Source organism: Callorhinchus milii, unplaced genomic scaffold (genome assembly GCF_018977255.1).
Source record: "Callorhinchus milii isolate IMCB2004 unplaced genomic scaffold, IMCB_Cmil_1.0 Scaffold20, whole genome shotgun sequence".
Lineage (NCBI taxonomy): Eukaryota > Metazoa > Chordata > Chondrichthyes > Chimaeriformes > Callorhinchidae > Callorhinchus > Callorhinchus milii.
Window position 1 is genome coordinate 9,301,470 of NW_024704761.1, and position 17,931 is coordinate 9,319,400.

General features: G+C 41.4%; 1 protein-coding gene across 1 annotated transcript in view; it reads right to left on the minus strand.

Moving 5' to 3' along the window:
• Positions 1-4,293: 4,293 nt before the first annotated feature.
• The window catches only part of tmem104 (transmembrane protein 104), a 96,140-nt gene continuing 82,502 nt past the window's right edge, over positions 4,294-17,931 (minus strand). Inside the window, exon 10 of the mRNA XM_042342462.1 lies at positions 4,294-6,374. Within this exon, the coding sequence (XP_042198396.1) occupies positions 5,617-6,374 (758 nt within the window). The 3' untranslated portion in view covers positions 4,294-5,616. The remainder of the gene's footprint in view (positions 6,375-17,931) is intronic.

Here is a 17,931-nt window from a genome sequence, read left to right on the forward strand (position 1 = left end):
AAGAACATAAGAATTAGCAGGAGTAGGCTATTCGGCCCCTCGAGCCTGTCCCGGCTCGAGGCAGAATTATAAGCTGATGGTAGAATCTTAAAGGAGGTGAAGAAACAGAGAGACCATGGGGTTCATATAAGTAAGGTAGATGAAGGTAGATAAGTCGCCCGGTCCGGAGAGGATGCAACCAAGGTTACTAGGGGAGGCACGGGTACAAATAGCGGAGGCTTTGGCTACAATTTTTCAATCTTTGTTGGACACAGGAGTGGTGCCAGAGGACTGGAGGGCCAGAGTGGCCAATGTGACTCCCCTGTACAAAATAATAATAATAATCCTTGCATTTGATATAGCGCTTTTCACGTCTAAGAGGGGACAGAAGGATAAACCTGGGAACTACAGGCCAGTCAGCCTAACATCAGTAGTGGGGAAACTCCTGGAGACTATAATCTGGGACAGAATAAATCTTCACTTAGAAAAATATGGGTTAAATAGGGACAGCCGACATGGAGATTTGTTAAAGGCAAATCTTGTCTAACAAATCTAACAGAATTTTTCGATGAGGTAACGGAGAGGGTGGATAAAGGTAATGCAGTTGATGTAGTTTATATGGACTTTCAAAAGGCATTTGACAAAGTGCCACATGAAAGACTTGTAAGAAAGATAGAAGCCCATGGTATAAAAGGGACAGTGGCAGCATAGATCCAGAACTCACTGGGAGACAGAGAGCAGAGAGTTGTGGTGAACGGCTGCTTTTCTGACTGGAGGGAAGTGTACAGTGGCGTCCCCCAGGGATCGGTATTAGGACCACTGCCCTTCTTAATATACATAAATGATCTGGACTTGGATATAGCAAGTACCATTTCCAAGTTTGCGGACAACACAAAATTAGTTAGGGTAGTAAACAGTGAGAAGGATAGTAGCCAACTGCAGGAAGACATAGACAGAATGGTAAAATGGGCGACACATGGCAGATGAGTTTCAATGTGGAGAAATGTGAGACAATGCATTTTGGTACAAAGAATGAGGGGAGGCAATATAGGCGGTAATACAATCTTAAGGGGGTGAAAGAACAGAGAGACCTGGGGGGGCAGGTAAATGAATCCTTGAAGGTGACAGGACAGGTAGATAACGCTGTAAAAAGGGCATATGGGATACCGGGCTTTATAAATAGGGGCATAGAGTACAAGAGTCAGGAGGTTATGATTAACCGATATAAAACACTGGTTAGGCCTCAGTTAGAATACTGCCCAGTTCTGGGCACCACACTATAGGAAGGATGTTAAGGCATTGGAAAGGGTACAGAGGAGATTTACGAGGATGGTACCAGGAATGAGGGACCGTGATGATGAGGAAAGGCTGGAGAGGTGAGGATTATTCTCATTGGAGCAGAGAAGGTTACAAGGAGACCTAATAGAGCTCTTCAAAATCATGAGTGAATTTGATAGGTTAGAAAGGGAAAAACTGTTCCCACTTGTGGGTGTGTCGGTGACTCGAGGTCACAGATTCAAAATAGTATCTAAAAGAAGCAGAGGGAAGGTGAGAAGAAATATTTTCACGCAGCGAGTTGTTCGAATCTGGAATGCATTGGCTGAAAGGGTGGTCGAGGTCGAGGCCGATTCGATAACAACTTTTAAAAACGTGGTGGACGGGTATTTGAGGAGGACGGGTTCGCAGGGTTATGGGGAAAGGGCTGGGGAGTGGGATTGACATTGATTGCTCTATTCAAAGAATCGGCACAGACTCGATGGGCCGAATGGCCTCTTTTTGTGCTGTACGATTCTATGATTCTAAATCTTTGAAGGTGGCAGGGCAGGTAGATAAACCTGTTAAAAAAGCATATGGGATATTCGGCTTTATAAATAGGGACATAGAATACAAGAGTCAAGAAATGATGATGATCCTTTATAAAACACTGGTTAGGCCTCAGCGAGAGATTTAAGGAGAGACAAGAGAAGCTGGGATTATTCTCCTTGGAGCAGGGAAGGTTAAGAGGAGACTTAATAGGAGTTATATCAAATGCAAGGATTATTATTATTATTATGAGGGGATTCGATAGGGTGAACGAGGAGAAACTATTTCTACTGGCGGGTGGGTCGGTAACCCAAGGGCACCGATTTAAAATAGTTGTTAAAAGAAACAGAGGGGAGGTGAGGAGAAACTTTTTTTACAGCGAGTGGTTCGGTTCTGGAATGCATTGCCTGAAAGGCAGGTGGAAGCCGAGTCAATAACAGGTTTTAAGAGAGAAGTAGATAATTTTGGGAGGGCTATGGGCTATGGGGAGAGAGCGGGAGAGTGGGATTGAATTGGATGGCTCTTTTCAAAGAGCCAGCACAGACACGATGAGCCAGATGGCCTCCTTCTGTGCTATATAATTCCATGATGTTATGTATAGGATTGCAAAGGATCACTGCAGTTGGTCCAGAAATAATGAAAAATGCATCCACTCTCTTATACCCTCAAATCACTTCCTTCACCAACGAACTACCCAAGAGAAAATGGTCTTTCCATTTTATCAGTACATCTGGAAATTCCAGAAGTAGCTTGTATATCTAGATTGTAAATGATCTGGAATAATGATATTTCATTATGGTAACTAAATCGTCAAAGAAACCCATCACAGATTTCATGTAATTTACTCAACCCGAGTGGCAAAAAAACAAAATGCCACAGAGGTTTGATTGGTATTCCATCTGCAGACTGTTATTGTGCTTGTGTCAGGTATTTTTTTTGCAGACTGCAATCTTTCAGAAAAGCAAAGTACTTGAGCTGAGCAACAATAAATACATAAAAGTACAAACAAAGAGGACAATCCACTTAATCATCCTTACAGCTCCAGACAAATTTCATTTTTTCCCCCATATTGGAGTAAGTTGTATAAAATGCCAACATAACCCCAAGGGCACTGCAAATGTGTTTAGTAATCGCTTGTGTGCAACGAAGAGGGAAAGGAGCCAAGGTTCCTAGTCAGTTAGCGTTCCTTTCCATTCCTTTATTTCAGTTGTGCAACATCAATACATTCCTCTGTTCCAATCTAATCACTCTTCTCTGCTGCTATCTGAGATTGAAGTCAGTCTAGTATTCCTAAAGATCAGAACCAGGCCAAGAATTGATCACAAACTTGAACACAGGTTTATAGTGAGGTTGGGGTGTATTTACCAGGTGTGCGTCACTTCCTGGTCATACCACACTTCTGTTTTCCTTGTGACCAGGGCAGTTTGGGGGCAGACTGATCTGAGACCTCATAATCTGCAGTCGTTGCAAAGGTCTATCTAACTGTCCAATGCCAAGCACAGTAGCTAAGCTCCTTTCTGAATAGGTAATTGTTAGTAGTCACTCAAGTCTAATGTGCTCATGATATGCATCAGAATATTATTCATCAACCACCTACTCAGGAACTCTGGGCCCATTATCACACGCGGTATCTGCAGGTTTCTCTTGTGAGGGTCTGCTTGAGGTTTTTTTTAGCATTACACTGACTCAGATAGTCGTTCTTGTCTCCAAAGGCAAAAATGGATTACAAGTGATGACTTAGAAATTTTCCCAGAGCAGCCTAATGCTAACACCCACCAACCAGTTTACAGTCAGCCTCTCCCAAACGCACGGCATTCAGAAAGGATTAGCAGCTTCGTCTCCTCCCATTTAATCCTTGAAGTTATTACATTGGACTTACTGAGCCATCAGCCTTTCTGACATGTATTTTTTGCTTGCAAACATTCTTAGTCTTAACAACACATACAATCGACTATCGAAAGCTGCAGTGTTCCACACCAGGCAATTCTTGGAATTCAAGTTATAATAATAATTATAATCCTTGCATTTGATATAGCACCTTATCATGTCTTCTCGACGTTTCAAAGAGCTTCACAGAATCTACTGTAAAGTGAATTGAGTGTATGTTTTGTGGGCGAAACTCTGAAAAGCAGCTACCTCTCCTATTATTAACTACCCGTTACCTGTTGCCGTGGATAGTCTTGTAGTTGACCACATGGCTAAGTAACCTCTCCTGAGTCACTGTATTTGTTCATGTCAAAGGTATTGAAAACTATTAAATGGATTCTGACTCAAGTTTCCTGTACCGGTGGCTCCAGTCTCCTTCATGGTGACTGAGTTTTCTTCTGCTCGACTATCCACTCCCCTCTCAGTATACTGAGGACCACTTAATTGCATGCCTGTTCCAGACATTAATTCCCCTGGATGTTGGCGAGTGTAGACAGCTGCTGTTCATTCCTCTGCGTGACCCACACAACCCACCTCATGCATATGTATCCTCTTCCAGGACTCAAAATAAGCAAATTATGCAAATTGCATCCTCAAATAGTTTTTATTCCCAATATGCTCCGCAAAGTAAATTCTGCCTCAGAGTCACCACCTTATAAATTAATTTGAACATATTAAAGCACCGTACAACAGGAACTAAAATGCAACAGGAAGAATCAAGAGAACACTGACTTACTGGTAAAAAGTTAAATTCTACCTCTTTTGGTTTAAAAACCAAGGTAGGATTGCTCTCAGTGTGTTTGTAAACTATATCCTTCACTGAACAGAATAATTCTTGATGTCAGCTTGTCTCTCCAGGTGGAGTACTTCATTTAGTTACCCAGGAGAGGGCTGGAAGTGTTTCTTTTTAAACATCGTCCAAATACGAATGCTTGGGTGAGAACCAGAGTTGTGCAGCCAAATAATACCATTTGCTCCAGTCTGGTTTTGTACCTCAAGTATGTTTCCTCCTTACACTTTGATCTTGGGTGGCTGATGAATGCAAATGGTGATAATGATTTTGTTAAACTGAGAGCACCACTCGTTAAGAGATGGACCAAAAATACAAACAATCACAACTGCCACACAGCTATCTCAGGATTAACTAAATAAACATTTCTTACATGGGTTTCGACAAAGTGAATTCAGATACAAGAGATTGTCAACAAGACCCAGCATAGTCACTCATGTTTTTGGCTAGTCCAGTTATAAGCACTTGTGCGTTTAATCAATTTAGTTGTACAGTCTTGAAGATTCACTGTGCCCACCATGATTTCATGGAGCTGAATGCCACCCGGGTTTTGAGTTAGTTCACTGATAAGCACTTGTGCCTTTAAGCAAGGTTTGTTCCATCTTGGAGGCCTACGCAATTTCAAGCAGTTCAATGACATTAGTAGATTGAATTTTTGATGTGAAAAATGTTCAGCCACTTGGTGGTTTATGGTTATTGCCAATGATTATATGCAACAAAAAAAGGTGAAGATTTTCGAACAGTTTCCCTCTGGGGGTGATCAGGGAAAATGTGCCTTTCACAACGTGAATCCTGATAATCACTTAACAATGATCACGAAACATGAATGGCTACAGCATCACAGAAAATCATCAAATCATTTGTTTCACAGAGATGTAAGCTAAAATCTGAATTCTGCTGAAATTCTTTAACGCCAATCCAAGACAACAAAGGCTTCATTATTTAGTTTTTAGAAAGAGGGAAAGATGGGGAACAAAATAGCAATTGTATAGTACAATATAGTGACTTAATTAAACTTTAGTATAAATTGATTTTCTTTTGCTAAGTTTGAAGCAGCTTTTGCTCCTTTGTTGAGACAAGACAATGTAAGATCTCCTTCTCGCCTGCGAGGAGGAGTCTCAATGGACTGTCTCAGTCAGTACAATGTTGGTCGTCACAAACATGAAACAAGAGAGCGACCAGGCCAACACAAAGATTATCCAGAATGTGTGTTTGAAGGGTGACCTGTGCTTGTTCTGAACATCGTTTCCGAACACAAACCCAATGTCCCTTCTGCTGAAATAGGCCAGGCACGCGGGAATAATATACTGTATGCCTGTGCCGGCGTAGGCACCAGTAACACCCACCAGAGTCTCCAGGTCGTGTGTGCAGTAGGCAACAACTATTGGAGGAATTATTGTGATGAGGGGAAAGATGATTCTGTCGATCACCCACGGGTACATCCCCCCATCTCTGTGGAATACGGTCTTCCAGTTATTCCGCAACGTAACCGCAATTATTGGGAAATTAGTGCTTATGGTGAAAACGGGGAACAGACCAAGAAAGTAGCGGATGAAGGGTACATCAATGACGTCACAGTTGCTCGTAAAGTTAAGAGTGTACATGTCCTTCAGGTTGCTGAAGCAGAAAATGGCTGTAAAGGAAAGGAGGCTGTAGAAGCCCAAGATGAGTACATAATCCACTAGAACGAGTTTGTTGATGTGTTTCTTCTTATTGATGGGTGTCACGAGCGAAGGCAGCGAATGTTGACACATGAAGGAGTAAACGCACACCCCAAACAGGTTGGGAATGCCGGACAGATTGGCAATGGGTGGATGACCTTCTCCTCGGTCTCTGCCGATTCTGATCAGAGCCAGGATGATCATGATTATAAAAGCTGCAAGACAAGGCAAAGACAAATAAATGCATTTAGACTGAAATCTCGAACAAAATGAAATGACAATTTAGTTGAGTCCAGTGGGTTTATGCGTTAGCTATTGTACTTAATGTAATGTATCCCAATCTTGAATTTAGAAATTAGTTTTCATTTACAAGTATTTGCATTCTTCTAACCCTCCCAAACTTTACAGATGTGTCGAGGGAGTTAGGTAAAATAGATTTATAGTTAGTGCTGATCTTTTGTAAAAGGAAATGAAGCACATCATTAAACCATAATGTCTTTCTTTTTAAAACTGCAAGGCTATAGTGGGGTTCCGAGGTCTAAACATTAGATGCTTAACATTGCAATGTGTGCCATGCCCTTTGCAGAAATTCTCCATGGCTCACGGAGTTTCTGATCTCATAAAATAGCAGAACAGGCTTGATGGACCACATTATTCCTTCACGTTTCTGTATTTCACACAGGAATTGTTATTCTGGAAATACTTCAACCATGGCAAGCAGCTCTATGAATCAGAGAGAGATGTAATGCTGAGGAAATCCTAAACTACGTTCTATTTTTATTTGAAACAAGCTAGTAACATGAATTTGCTTCTTGTGAAGCCATCTGCAAAATGTCAATGTCCCTTACAGGAAACATGCATGTACTAAGATAGAAGTTTGGAGCATACAGTAGAACTAGTGAAACTGTCCGACACTGGCTACATAATGTCAGGCTCATTTTGTCTTAGTGGGTAAAATCACCACAGCACAACCATAAATTAGATTTTATTAAATCACTGACGCTGTGGATACTCTCTGACCCATATCTATTGATAAAGGAGAATTTCTGCAAATTTTACTACATATCGATTAAGCTGCTCATTCGATTCCCAGTCATTGCTCAAGTTATTTGACTTCAGATGGGGCAGTAATTATGGCTGTGCAATGAAGATTTTGGGAAAGGACTCAAGCCCTTGCAGTTGAATAGTTTGAAGAGATCCATGGGCATTTTCCACTGTAACACGTAGATGGTTGATTAGCGATATACTGTCTTTTTCTCAAGGTGTAGACATGATCTGAATACCAAGACCCAAAGGAGTAAGAGAACAGTCTTTTCTGAATAAGCACTATGTTGTGACATTACCATGAATTAATAATCAGGGACACAAATTTACACAAATCAAAAGTTTTTTTCCCCCTCAAACAGTTTAGCATTAGAAATAGGCTGATTCCCTGCCTTTATATAAATTTACATTCTGAATTTTTCTTTGAAAGAATTAGCATGCAGTACATCTTAATGTACCAGCATGACATTTTTCCTTTCAATTGCAGATGTCTTGTAGATGTTTTCCGAAGCAAATTGACTGAAGCATAAAATTAAAACCCATTAGGTGGGATGCACACTACTTTGATCAGGATCTGTGTTAATTAAATGTGACAGTTTTCTAAAACAAAGGCTCTTGTGTAAATTGAGGCGTTGTGGTAATTTAATGATTCCTTCAGGAAGAACAAATTAATGAAAGCGAAATTAATTCTGTAGAGTCTGGATTTCCCCACGTACCCGACAGCTAAGCTACCTGCGCATTCACAGGTTAAAGTACAGTAATTCAATTGCAATGGAACCGGCTAATTGAACTCAATGGCACTGTGTTGCCAAAGTTCAAGTGACACTTCTTCACTCGCAGAAAACCATCTACAAGAAATCAAATAAATCAATGAAAATAAGCAAAGACGTCACAGAGAACGGCCTGCGAAATGTGCTCTGCTCTTTTTAGGATTGAGATTCCATCAGGAAAGATGTAACACATCACAGATGAATCTCAGAAATTCTGCTCTCAGAGTTAATAAAGTAATAATTCACATGTGACTAATCCATCCGCAGGGAAAACCAACTGTATATATCAGTAGATTAAATCCTATAATTCTGTATCATTCGTTGGCTGAATAATACAGAATTATGACACTTATTCTACTAGTGTTCAGTACCAGTAGAATTGCATCAATGACATCCATTCGCCCTCTGATGACCGACAACTTGCAACTTGAAGGGCCAAGCTTCATTCGTGAACTGAATACTAATAGTCTCAGGTACGCAGACACTGTGCTAGCACCTTCATTTTACGTACTGAGCGGGTGGCGAGGGCAGAACAGTACAGAAACCATCAGATGCCACTTGTATGTAACATGGATGACTGTATTACAAAGTAAAGAGCTGATACTTTATCTGGAGCACTCCCAGTGGCTGTGAATCATGGAGGGAAGAACGTAAAGGAGCCACTTCACTGCTGAACATTAACCCTGAAAGAAGCCTCTTCCTTTCTGTCATTTGGTATTTTCTTCAACATTGTTACTGTGCAGATCTATGCCACTCAATCGTGCCCATCTTTCTAGGTGCCTAAGATACGACCCCATGTGAAGGGCGCTATATAAATGCAAATCGTTGTTGTGAAGTATACTGGAGAACAAGCAAACTCAACAGCACGAAAAGCTGAGATGCAGTTACCAGCTTCAGTTTAATACACAGACGAGATCTGAAAGTGGAATGCCACTTTTACACCATGAGGTTTTGTGGACAATGACACTCCTGTCATCACGCAGAACAACAACTTGCATTTGTATAGCGCCCATCACGAAGGATAGCGTCCCAGAGCGCTTGAAAGACAAAGGACAAACAAAGATTGGCCCTTCAAATTAACTTCAACTTGCTGGCTCCCATCTGGCTTTTAGATCTCACCACCTACAGTCGCTGAATGCTTAGCAGCGATGATCTCATCATATTAGTGACACAATAATTTCATATGCTTCACATATGAAGGTACCTTTGAGTTCTTTTTCTTACCTAAACAGCACCAGGGGGGAAAAAAAGCTATTCCCAGCCACTGCTACTATCATTTTCTTGGCAGTCAACCAGGATAAGGCTGTCACAAAAGTTTAACTAAAAGAGCAACAGCCGTGTATTAAGAGCAATGCTCGGGCAGCAATCCACCATGAGATTCACTCTTCGTGCTGCCTTTGTATAAAAGCAGTGCGATTAATTGCTTCTCCCCGGACAGGTGGAAGGAATTGCACCAGGAGCAAACTTCTGGGAAGCACTTCATTTCAATTTGAACTACTTCTGGATCATTAGCTAACAATCAGATTAAACCTTCCTGTCACTCACAGTTGCAAATAGTAAGTGCAACTCTTCACACTGATTAAACGTCCGCGTCCGATCTGCCAGCAAACATAACCTTGGGGGTGAATCGATAAAGCATCTCGTTGCAAACCCTCTCTCCCCCTTCCCCCACTCACACAAAATCCCACCAAAAGAGACTTCTAATCATTAAAGCTGCCCTGATACTGCACTATGTAGTGTTAGCGCTAATCAGGGCAAATTATGCTGGAGGAGCAGGAGGTGATTTTCAGGAGCAGTTCAATTTGTAATTAAAAAATGAAGCTTGATCAGTGTACGGTCCTCAAAGGACATTCTTTATTCATTAACTGCTTCAGAATACGGCATCAGGCAAGCAAAGGCTTCCCCAGCCAAAGGTTGTGAACATCCCAAGCTGCTTCTAGGCTGCTGGCACTACAGAATGCAACTAGCTATTTCATACCACATTTGCCAAGCTCTGAAATTGAGTTTGATGAGGAACAATAATGTACAAATAATACTTTCCACGTTGCTCCACTGACAAGAGACAAAATCGTTAGCTCTGAAACCTTGGTCCATGCCTTTGTCACCTCTCGGCTGGACTACTCTAACGCCCTCCTCGCCGGTCTCCCATCCATAAAATCCAAATCATTCAAAACTCTGCAGCCTGCATTCTCACCCGCACGAAACTCCGCTCCCCGATCACCCCAGTCCTTGCCAGACTGCACTGGCTGCTTATCGCAGAGAGGATCGATTTCAAGATCCTCACCCTTGTTTTCAAATCCCTCCACTCCTCTGCACCCCCCGATCTCTCTGACCTCCTCTCTCCTCAAAACAGTACTTGTTGCCTTCGTTCCTCCGGGTCTGGCCTCCTCCTTGTCCCCCGAGTCCTCCGTTCCACCCTCAGCGGCCGTGCCTTTAGCTACTATGCCTCAAGGCTCTAGAACTGCCTTCCTCACTCTCTTCGTCTCGCTCCCTCCCTTCCTATTTTCAGGTCTCTGCTGAAGACCTTTCTTGTCGACCGCGTCTTTGGTCACCTTCCTCCCCCTCCCAAATGGCTCGGTCCCGGGATTCGTTACTGTAAAGCACTCTGAGACGCAGTCCGGCGTGGAAGGCGCTATATAAATCCAAGTTGTTGTTGTTAGCTTCAAGGAGTGGGGATATAGTACAACTGGGAGAATACTGACAATTGGAACATAGTTGAAAATCACCCCCATAGCACTCGGCTCATAAAAATCCAAAGACTATTGCGCTCTAACGTTTTGCCATTAATTGGTTAACCTGCTTACTTTCTGATGCTGATTGACCTGCTGTGGTTTCCAGCATTCCTGCTTCATTTCTGATTTTTAGCAGTCACAATTTTTCCATTTTGCCTGATTATTTTGCTGGTGCATTATAGACTTATTATGTCCCAATAATGAACTTAAATAGGATTCTGTAAAATTATCAACCGTTGGTATTCAATTCTAACTAATCCTCTGTAAATCTTGTGTTAGATTTCATAACTCAGCAGTAAATCTATAAACAGAATCCTCTCTCAAAAATACCAATGATCAGAGTGTGCTTTTTTTAATATTATAAAAAAAAGCTTTAATTGCCGTTCTGCCTCAGTTACGTCTCTAGCATAAAATTATTAATCCAAATAGCTCCTTGATGATATTAAATTAATCTTTCTGTCTGATCCAAATCACTATGGTACGAGATAAGGGATGCATTGATTGAATTACAATATCTATCAGGAGTAGTATTAGCAAAATCTGAAACTACGAATTTCAATGTAAACCACCTAAGTAATAGATTTTAGATGACAGCCACATAATCAAGAAAAGTTTCAGGGAATGGATTCACTTTCATCGGTCGAATAAAATTGTTGCTTCTTAGCTCTTTGATTCCCCTGTTGCTTTACGGGAACATTTTCAAATGGCAAGAGTGAAATTCACAGCAAACTGGGTAAAGAACAACAGCTTATGTCATCCCAATACTGTACAATTTGCACACTTCTCCATTTCAATTCCTGGCACAGTGTTAGTACTCGCTCAGTAAAAAGCAGACCAAGGGAATCAGGTAATTTGAGCCATTTTCAATCTTGTGACCCAAATATATGCCAGAATTGTCCCCCAATCCGTAATGAGATAAATTCCCTATTTTAATCTTGTTTATTTTTTGGATGATATCTTTTAAAATAAGATGCTATCTCCTCAGGACAGCCAGCATCATGAATTAAGGCAGATTCATGTCTATTGTAGGCTATTCAAGTGAAGCAACAGAGTAAACGACTCTGACAAGTGCAAAACAGGTTCATCATCTTATCTCGTCACTGAGCCACATGTGAACAGATTCCCTCATCTCCGAAAATACCTCAATGTTGCAAATATAAGGATCTCAATTATTTCGCCCACAAAATATACAGTCAATTCACTTTACAGTAAATATTCTGTGAAGCGCTTTGAGACATCTCGAAGACGTGATAAGGCGCTATATCAAATGCAAGGATTATTATTATTATTATAAGATTACTCCTGGCTTAAGTTTTGTCGTAAAAACGTGAACAAAACAGTAATTAGAACAGATAAAGATTTACTTTAATTTTAGAACCATATTACTGTACATCATGTTCTCCAAATTCTTCAAACCCGGTCAACGTAAAGTTCCCTGTGGGCATGATGCAACCAACTTGCACTAGCCATTCTCTCTCTATCTCTCTCTCACACACACACACACACACACTTCTTTGTTAATACTTACCTTTGCTCTACCAGCAAAAAAAATTCAATTGACCCCATGTACACAATGTTATAAAGCCACTCACTCTGTGCAGAGAAATCACATCTGTAATAACCTCATGTGCATTTGTGATTTTTGCCAGTGTTATAGCACATGGCCCTGAGGTGTGTTACTTACTGTGTTGGTTAGTGGGGAATAAGATATGCAGCAATTTCGAAAACCTTACCTTGTATTTGGAACAATAAGGCAATATTCTCATCAATAATCAAAGCCTCTATGAGCTGTGAGATCATACATACAAACTGGATGGGAAATCAGATCAGAAAGAAATACCACTGCTTCTCAGACTGACAATCTCTTGTACTACAATTCTACTTGCACTTCAGAGGCATAGAGCCTCTGAAGTGGTTAGAGCACTCGCCTCTCAAGGAAGAAGCTTAGGATCAATCACCAGCAGGGCGAAACCTTGGGCAAGTTTCAAATTTGACACTGATATAGTATCAATAAATCCTCATTGCTCTCATTGTGTAGCCAGCCTGTACTAAACAGGTGGAAAGCTGTATTTTTCCCCCTATAAAGTGTCCTGTAGCTCATTGGTTAGAGCACTCGACTCACAAGCGAGAGATCTGGGTTTGATTCCCGGCAGGGCGAAACACAGGGCAGGTTTCCTTACTCCACACGCCTCTGTTTACATAGCGGTTGTTGTCAATTGGTGATCGCTTTTCCAGTGGTAATAACATTGCCGCATTTCGCCCACAAAATTTCCTTTCCAGTATATTCTGTGAAATGCTTTGAGACATCTGGAAGATGTCTGGAAGATGTAATAAGACGCTATATCAAATGTAAGGATTATTATTATAATTTTATTAGGGATCTGAGTGCTGCAGCAATGTTAACGCCACTTGAAGCTCTGGGACCTATTCAGGCAAAAGAGTCTCCTGTTTCCTTCCATTAATAGCTCCAGGTTCCAATTTATTTTCATGAAATTCACCATGAACATGCATCTAAAATATATTCAATGCTGCTTTGTGACAGAGATACAGATGCATACTCCATTACTGCCTTGATATTGGTGGAATCATTTTAACTTAAAAAGTTCAATGACAAAACTGTCTAATTGGATAAGGGAAGGGTTCACAGTGCCCGGGGGCTTGAAACTTAATGGAGCCCACGTTTCTCACAATCATTGGCAGCTGCAATTGAAATGCAAGCAATGATTAAAATACAATGGCTCAGTATTCTTAATAAGCAAACAGCGCTTTGATGGCCTGATTGAGGGAGTTTTGGGGCTGTTGGCTATGGAAGACTTTGTACTTCTGTAACACCCATTAATAACGCCTTGTTTCTAAACTTGTCATAACCAATATAACAGTGTGCAGGGAAATGCTTGTTATATTACAGAGAATAAAAAAAGATCAAACTCTAACTGAGCAGGCAAGGGTACAACTGAAGATTAGTGTATAACTATTGAACTCCTGAAAGTAAATTAACAACAACTTAGATTTATACAGCGCCCTCCACCCCGGACGGCGTCTCAAAGCGCTTTACAGTTTCGGATCCCGGGACCGAGCCGGGGGGAGGCGGGGGGGTGGGGGGGAAGGTGACCAAAGGCGCGGTCGAAAAGAAAGGTCTTCAGCAGAGACCTGAAAATGGGAAGGGAGAGAGCGAGACGAAGGGAGTGAGGAAGGCAGTTCCAGAGCTTCGGGGCATAGTGGCCGCCGAGGGTGGAACGGAGGACTCGGGGGACGAGAAGGAGGCCAGACCCGGAATTAGAATTAGAAGCCAGTTTGAGACTGCGTTTTCAGGCCACAGATAGGGAAAATTTCAACCCATCTCAACACAGTCTGGATGTAGCCAGTTCTTTAAACCACTACGCCATCTTTTCACTTTAGAGCTCACGCAGGATGATTTATACACTGTGAATCAAAAGTCCTTATTCATAGGTCGATATTGAATGTTCAAACACATATCAACTCGTTGACAAAAACTTTCATGAACAAGATGAAAGACATTTCCTGTAATAGCTCTCAACGAATGCCGTCTTAAAAAAACATAATTAATCATTTAAAAACTGTAAGTGAGTTTCTGATTCATCCTAAATAGTTTGGGTATATAGACATCTTTAGTCTTGGCAGGATTGGATGTATGATGTTTCACTCTATCAGCCCTACTGATACTTTGTGTTGTTAATGGATCTAAGGAGGGAGATCCCATCATCCCAGGCTCCCAGCAAGCACAAAGCTCACCATTCTTTACTGAAGCTGCATCTTCCAGGAATGTGTCATAGTACTGTACAAGCACGGTTAGCAAAATGATTTATAGCTCTGATCTTCAAAGGAAGGCTGTTAAAAACAAGCATTATTCACTCATTATCTAAAACTATAAATCATTTCGAGCGCTGACAGAGTTGGCAACCAGATTCCCCAGCAGGACAAATGCCATCCCATTTGTATTCAGGCCCAACGATGAATTTGTGAAATTGGGATTTGACTAAACCAAGCTTGTTAAAGGGTGCTGGCTTGTTTAGCTCCGATCACTTACGCAAATAGGATGATGAAAATAGTAAATGGGTAGCAGTGCAATTTGTTTTTTATTTGGTGCGCTCAAAAGCTTGACATATGATAATAAAAGACAAATTACACTGGCTGCGTACTGCTTGGTTTCATTAGTTTCATTAATGAAAAACTTACAACTAGTTGATAGCAGAACAATTTGTTAAACTATTGAAATAAAATCAGAAAATGGTTCAAACGAACAAGAAACAAATTAGCTCTTAAAAGAGAGAAAAACTGCAATAATTGAGCTGAAGTAGCACTTATCAGATGCCTTTCAAACCAGACGCCCCAAAAAACTAAAACAATTAAAACTACTAGCTACAGCAACTAATGGGTCATTGAATAGATTGTGATACTGGCAGAAAGAGAGATTAAAGAGCTGTACGTGATGAAGGTAATCTCATTCGGGAGTCAGATACGCAGACAGCAGTAACTAGTGAATCGCTTTCACAGTATGATAGATTCTGTGGCATGGACTGGGATTCTGAAGTGGAGAGGCTGACAGTCTTTTCATTTGCAACCTTTCCGTTCACACTGAGGGGTGGAAGTATTGGGGGGTGGGAGGAGGGGTAGAGGGAGGAGGTGGGTAGCAAAGAGAAGAGAAAAAAACAAGAAGAAAACCAACAAAATAGTCCTTGCACTATCCTGCCCTCTGGGATGTCCTCCCAATGTGAAAGGTACTATACAACAAAGGATTGTAAGGATTATTTAAGAAAGGTAAAACGAAAGGACACAGGTATATGCTGCGTAATGACATGCCATTCATCCATGACTTTACCTCATTAAGTGACATTATCATGAGACGTAATTCATGTGCAAATTGTTTGTTTTCATGATTGCTGCTTCTGAATTAATGTAGTGGAACATCAGGCAACTTTACAACTACCCCCCACACCCCACCCCCAGCTTCTTACTCTTTCAGATGATGATATTTGTGCATCTTTTTAAATTTCTGGTTTAGTTTTGGATTTCTAAACATTCACAATTCTAATGTTGTTCTCCATCAATGAGTTGGCTGGATTGAAGCTCAAAAGTGATAAGCACTGCAAATGGTTTCTAGCGAAAGGATTTTAACACTTGAATTTGATTAGCACCATGCCTCACTGTCTCAAAGCGATTTACTTTTAAATTACGTTCAATAGTGGCTGCTGCTGCGGTGAAAACAGCAAGTTATCTGTGCCAGCAACACTCAATAAATTATATAAATCAATTTCTAACGTATTGGGATGAGATAGGACTACTGGCCAGTACACTGTAGCTCAGCGGTTAGAGCACTCACCTTACAAGCGAGAGGACGTGGGTTTGATTCCCAGCAGGGCGACATGTTGGGCAAGTTTCCTTACTCCACACACCTCTGTTTACCTAGCAGTAAGTAGGAACCCGGTTGTTAGTCGATTAGCGGATTGCTTCTCCAGGGATAACAATCCCTTAAAAAATAATTTGGTCACTCAATCCACGACTGTTTGTGGGACATTGCTGTGCACAATTGGCTGCCGCCTTTTGTCCACAAAATATACAGTCAATACAGCATATTCTGTGAAGTGATTTGAGACATCTTGAAGAAGTGATAAGGCAATATATCAAGTGCAAGGATTATTTTATTATTACACTGGGAAAACTCCTTGCACTCATTTTGAAATAGCGCTGTAGGATCTTTTAACATCCATCTATTAGCCCAAGAACAATAATAGATTCTATATTTTATATAGAATTTCATTTATATTTAAAAAATTTATATTGTGAAAATTTAACATTCAATGATAAAAAGGGGATCATTTATCCAATATCACTCCTACACTGTAAATCTCCACATGTCACATTTTCGTTACTTACTAACAGCCTCATATTTTTTCTCCTTCTCAAACTTTAGTGAAACAAAACTTCCAGCGACACCAAAAAAAACACAAACAGGAGCAGTAAGAACAGATTCAAAACTCTGTGCACAATTGGCTGCCGCGTTTCTTTGTCTGGGATCTGATTCCATTATGTATATTTAGCTCGGGCAAACTCGAGACTGGTTTAAAAACAAACTTTCTGACGCATTCTGAAGGTCAGATGACAAACATTTTCATTTCCAACGGACTTCAGATACCTCTCCTCACAAAAGCAGAGTGAACATATCTCTGCTGATTGCAGCAAGAACAAACAATTCTGTGTCACAACTATAATTGAAATGGCGCGATGAAAGAGCAAGATGATTTTCATAAGAACACACAGATTGTGAAAATAGTCGAAGATGGCATAAATCTTTAGTTTTAATAAAAGGGGGCGAGGGGGGGAGATGAGAGAAAATTCAAAATAAGCCTTTTCAATCGTTTCAAAGTATGGTTACAGTTTTCTATCAACCACCACTGTCCTAAAAAGTCCAACTTATAAGCAGCATACCAAACAGTGCATCAAATAAAAACACAAGGGCTTACAAATTGCAATACAACATGGTCGAAGAGGAGGGTTTTGAGGTGGGACTTGAAGGAGGCTAAGGAGGGGGCGAGGCGGAGTGATTGGGGGATGGAATTCCAGAGGTTGGGGGCAGAGTGGCTGAAGGCTCTCCCACCAATAACCACTCGAAACTCAAGTGAACGGACTGTCCTGGTAGACCCACTGTCTCAGCCTGTCCTGTCCCACCAAATTTATCTTGTTTTATCTGCACTCCATTTTTGCTCCCCTTGTCCAATCCCTACCCACCTATATCTGTGACTCCTCGGACGCCCTCTGCCACTTTGACAATTTCCGATTCCCCGGGCCTGAACGTCTCCTCTTCACAATGGATATTCAGACCCTCTACACCTCCATCCCCCACAAGGACGGCCTCCAGATCCTCTGGTTCCACCTTGATCAACGGCAAAACCCGTCTCCATCCACCACCCCGCTCCTCTGCCCGCTTGGCTGAACTTGTCCTGACATTGAACAACTTCACATTCAATTCCAACCACTTCCTTCAAATAAAAGGTGTCGCTATAGGAACCCGCATGGATCCCAGCTACGCCTGCCTGTTTGTTTGCCATCTGGAACACTCCTTGCTTCGGTCCTACTCAGGTCCGCTCCCTGACCTGCTCCTCAGGTACATCGATGACTGTGTCAGGGCCACTTCCTGCTCTCGTAGTGAGTTAGAAGCATTTATAAATTTTGCTTCCACCTTCCAACCCTCCATAAAATTCACATGG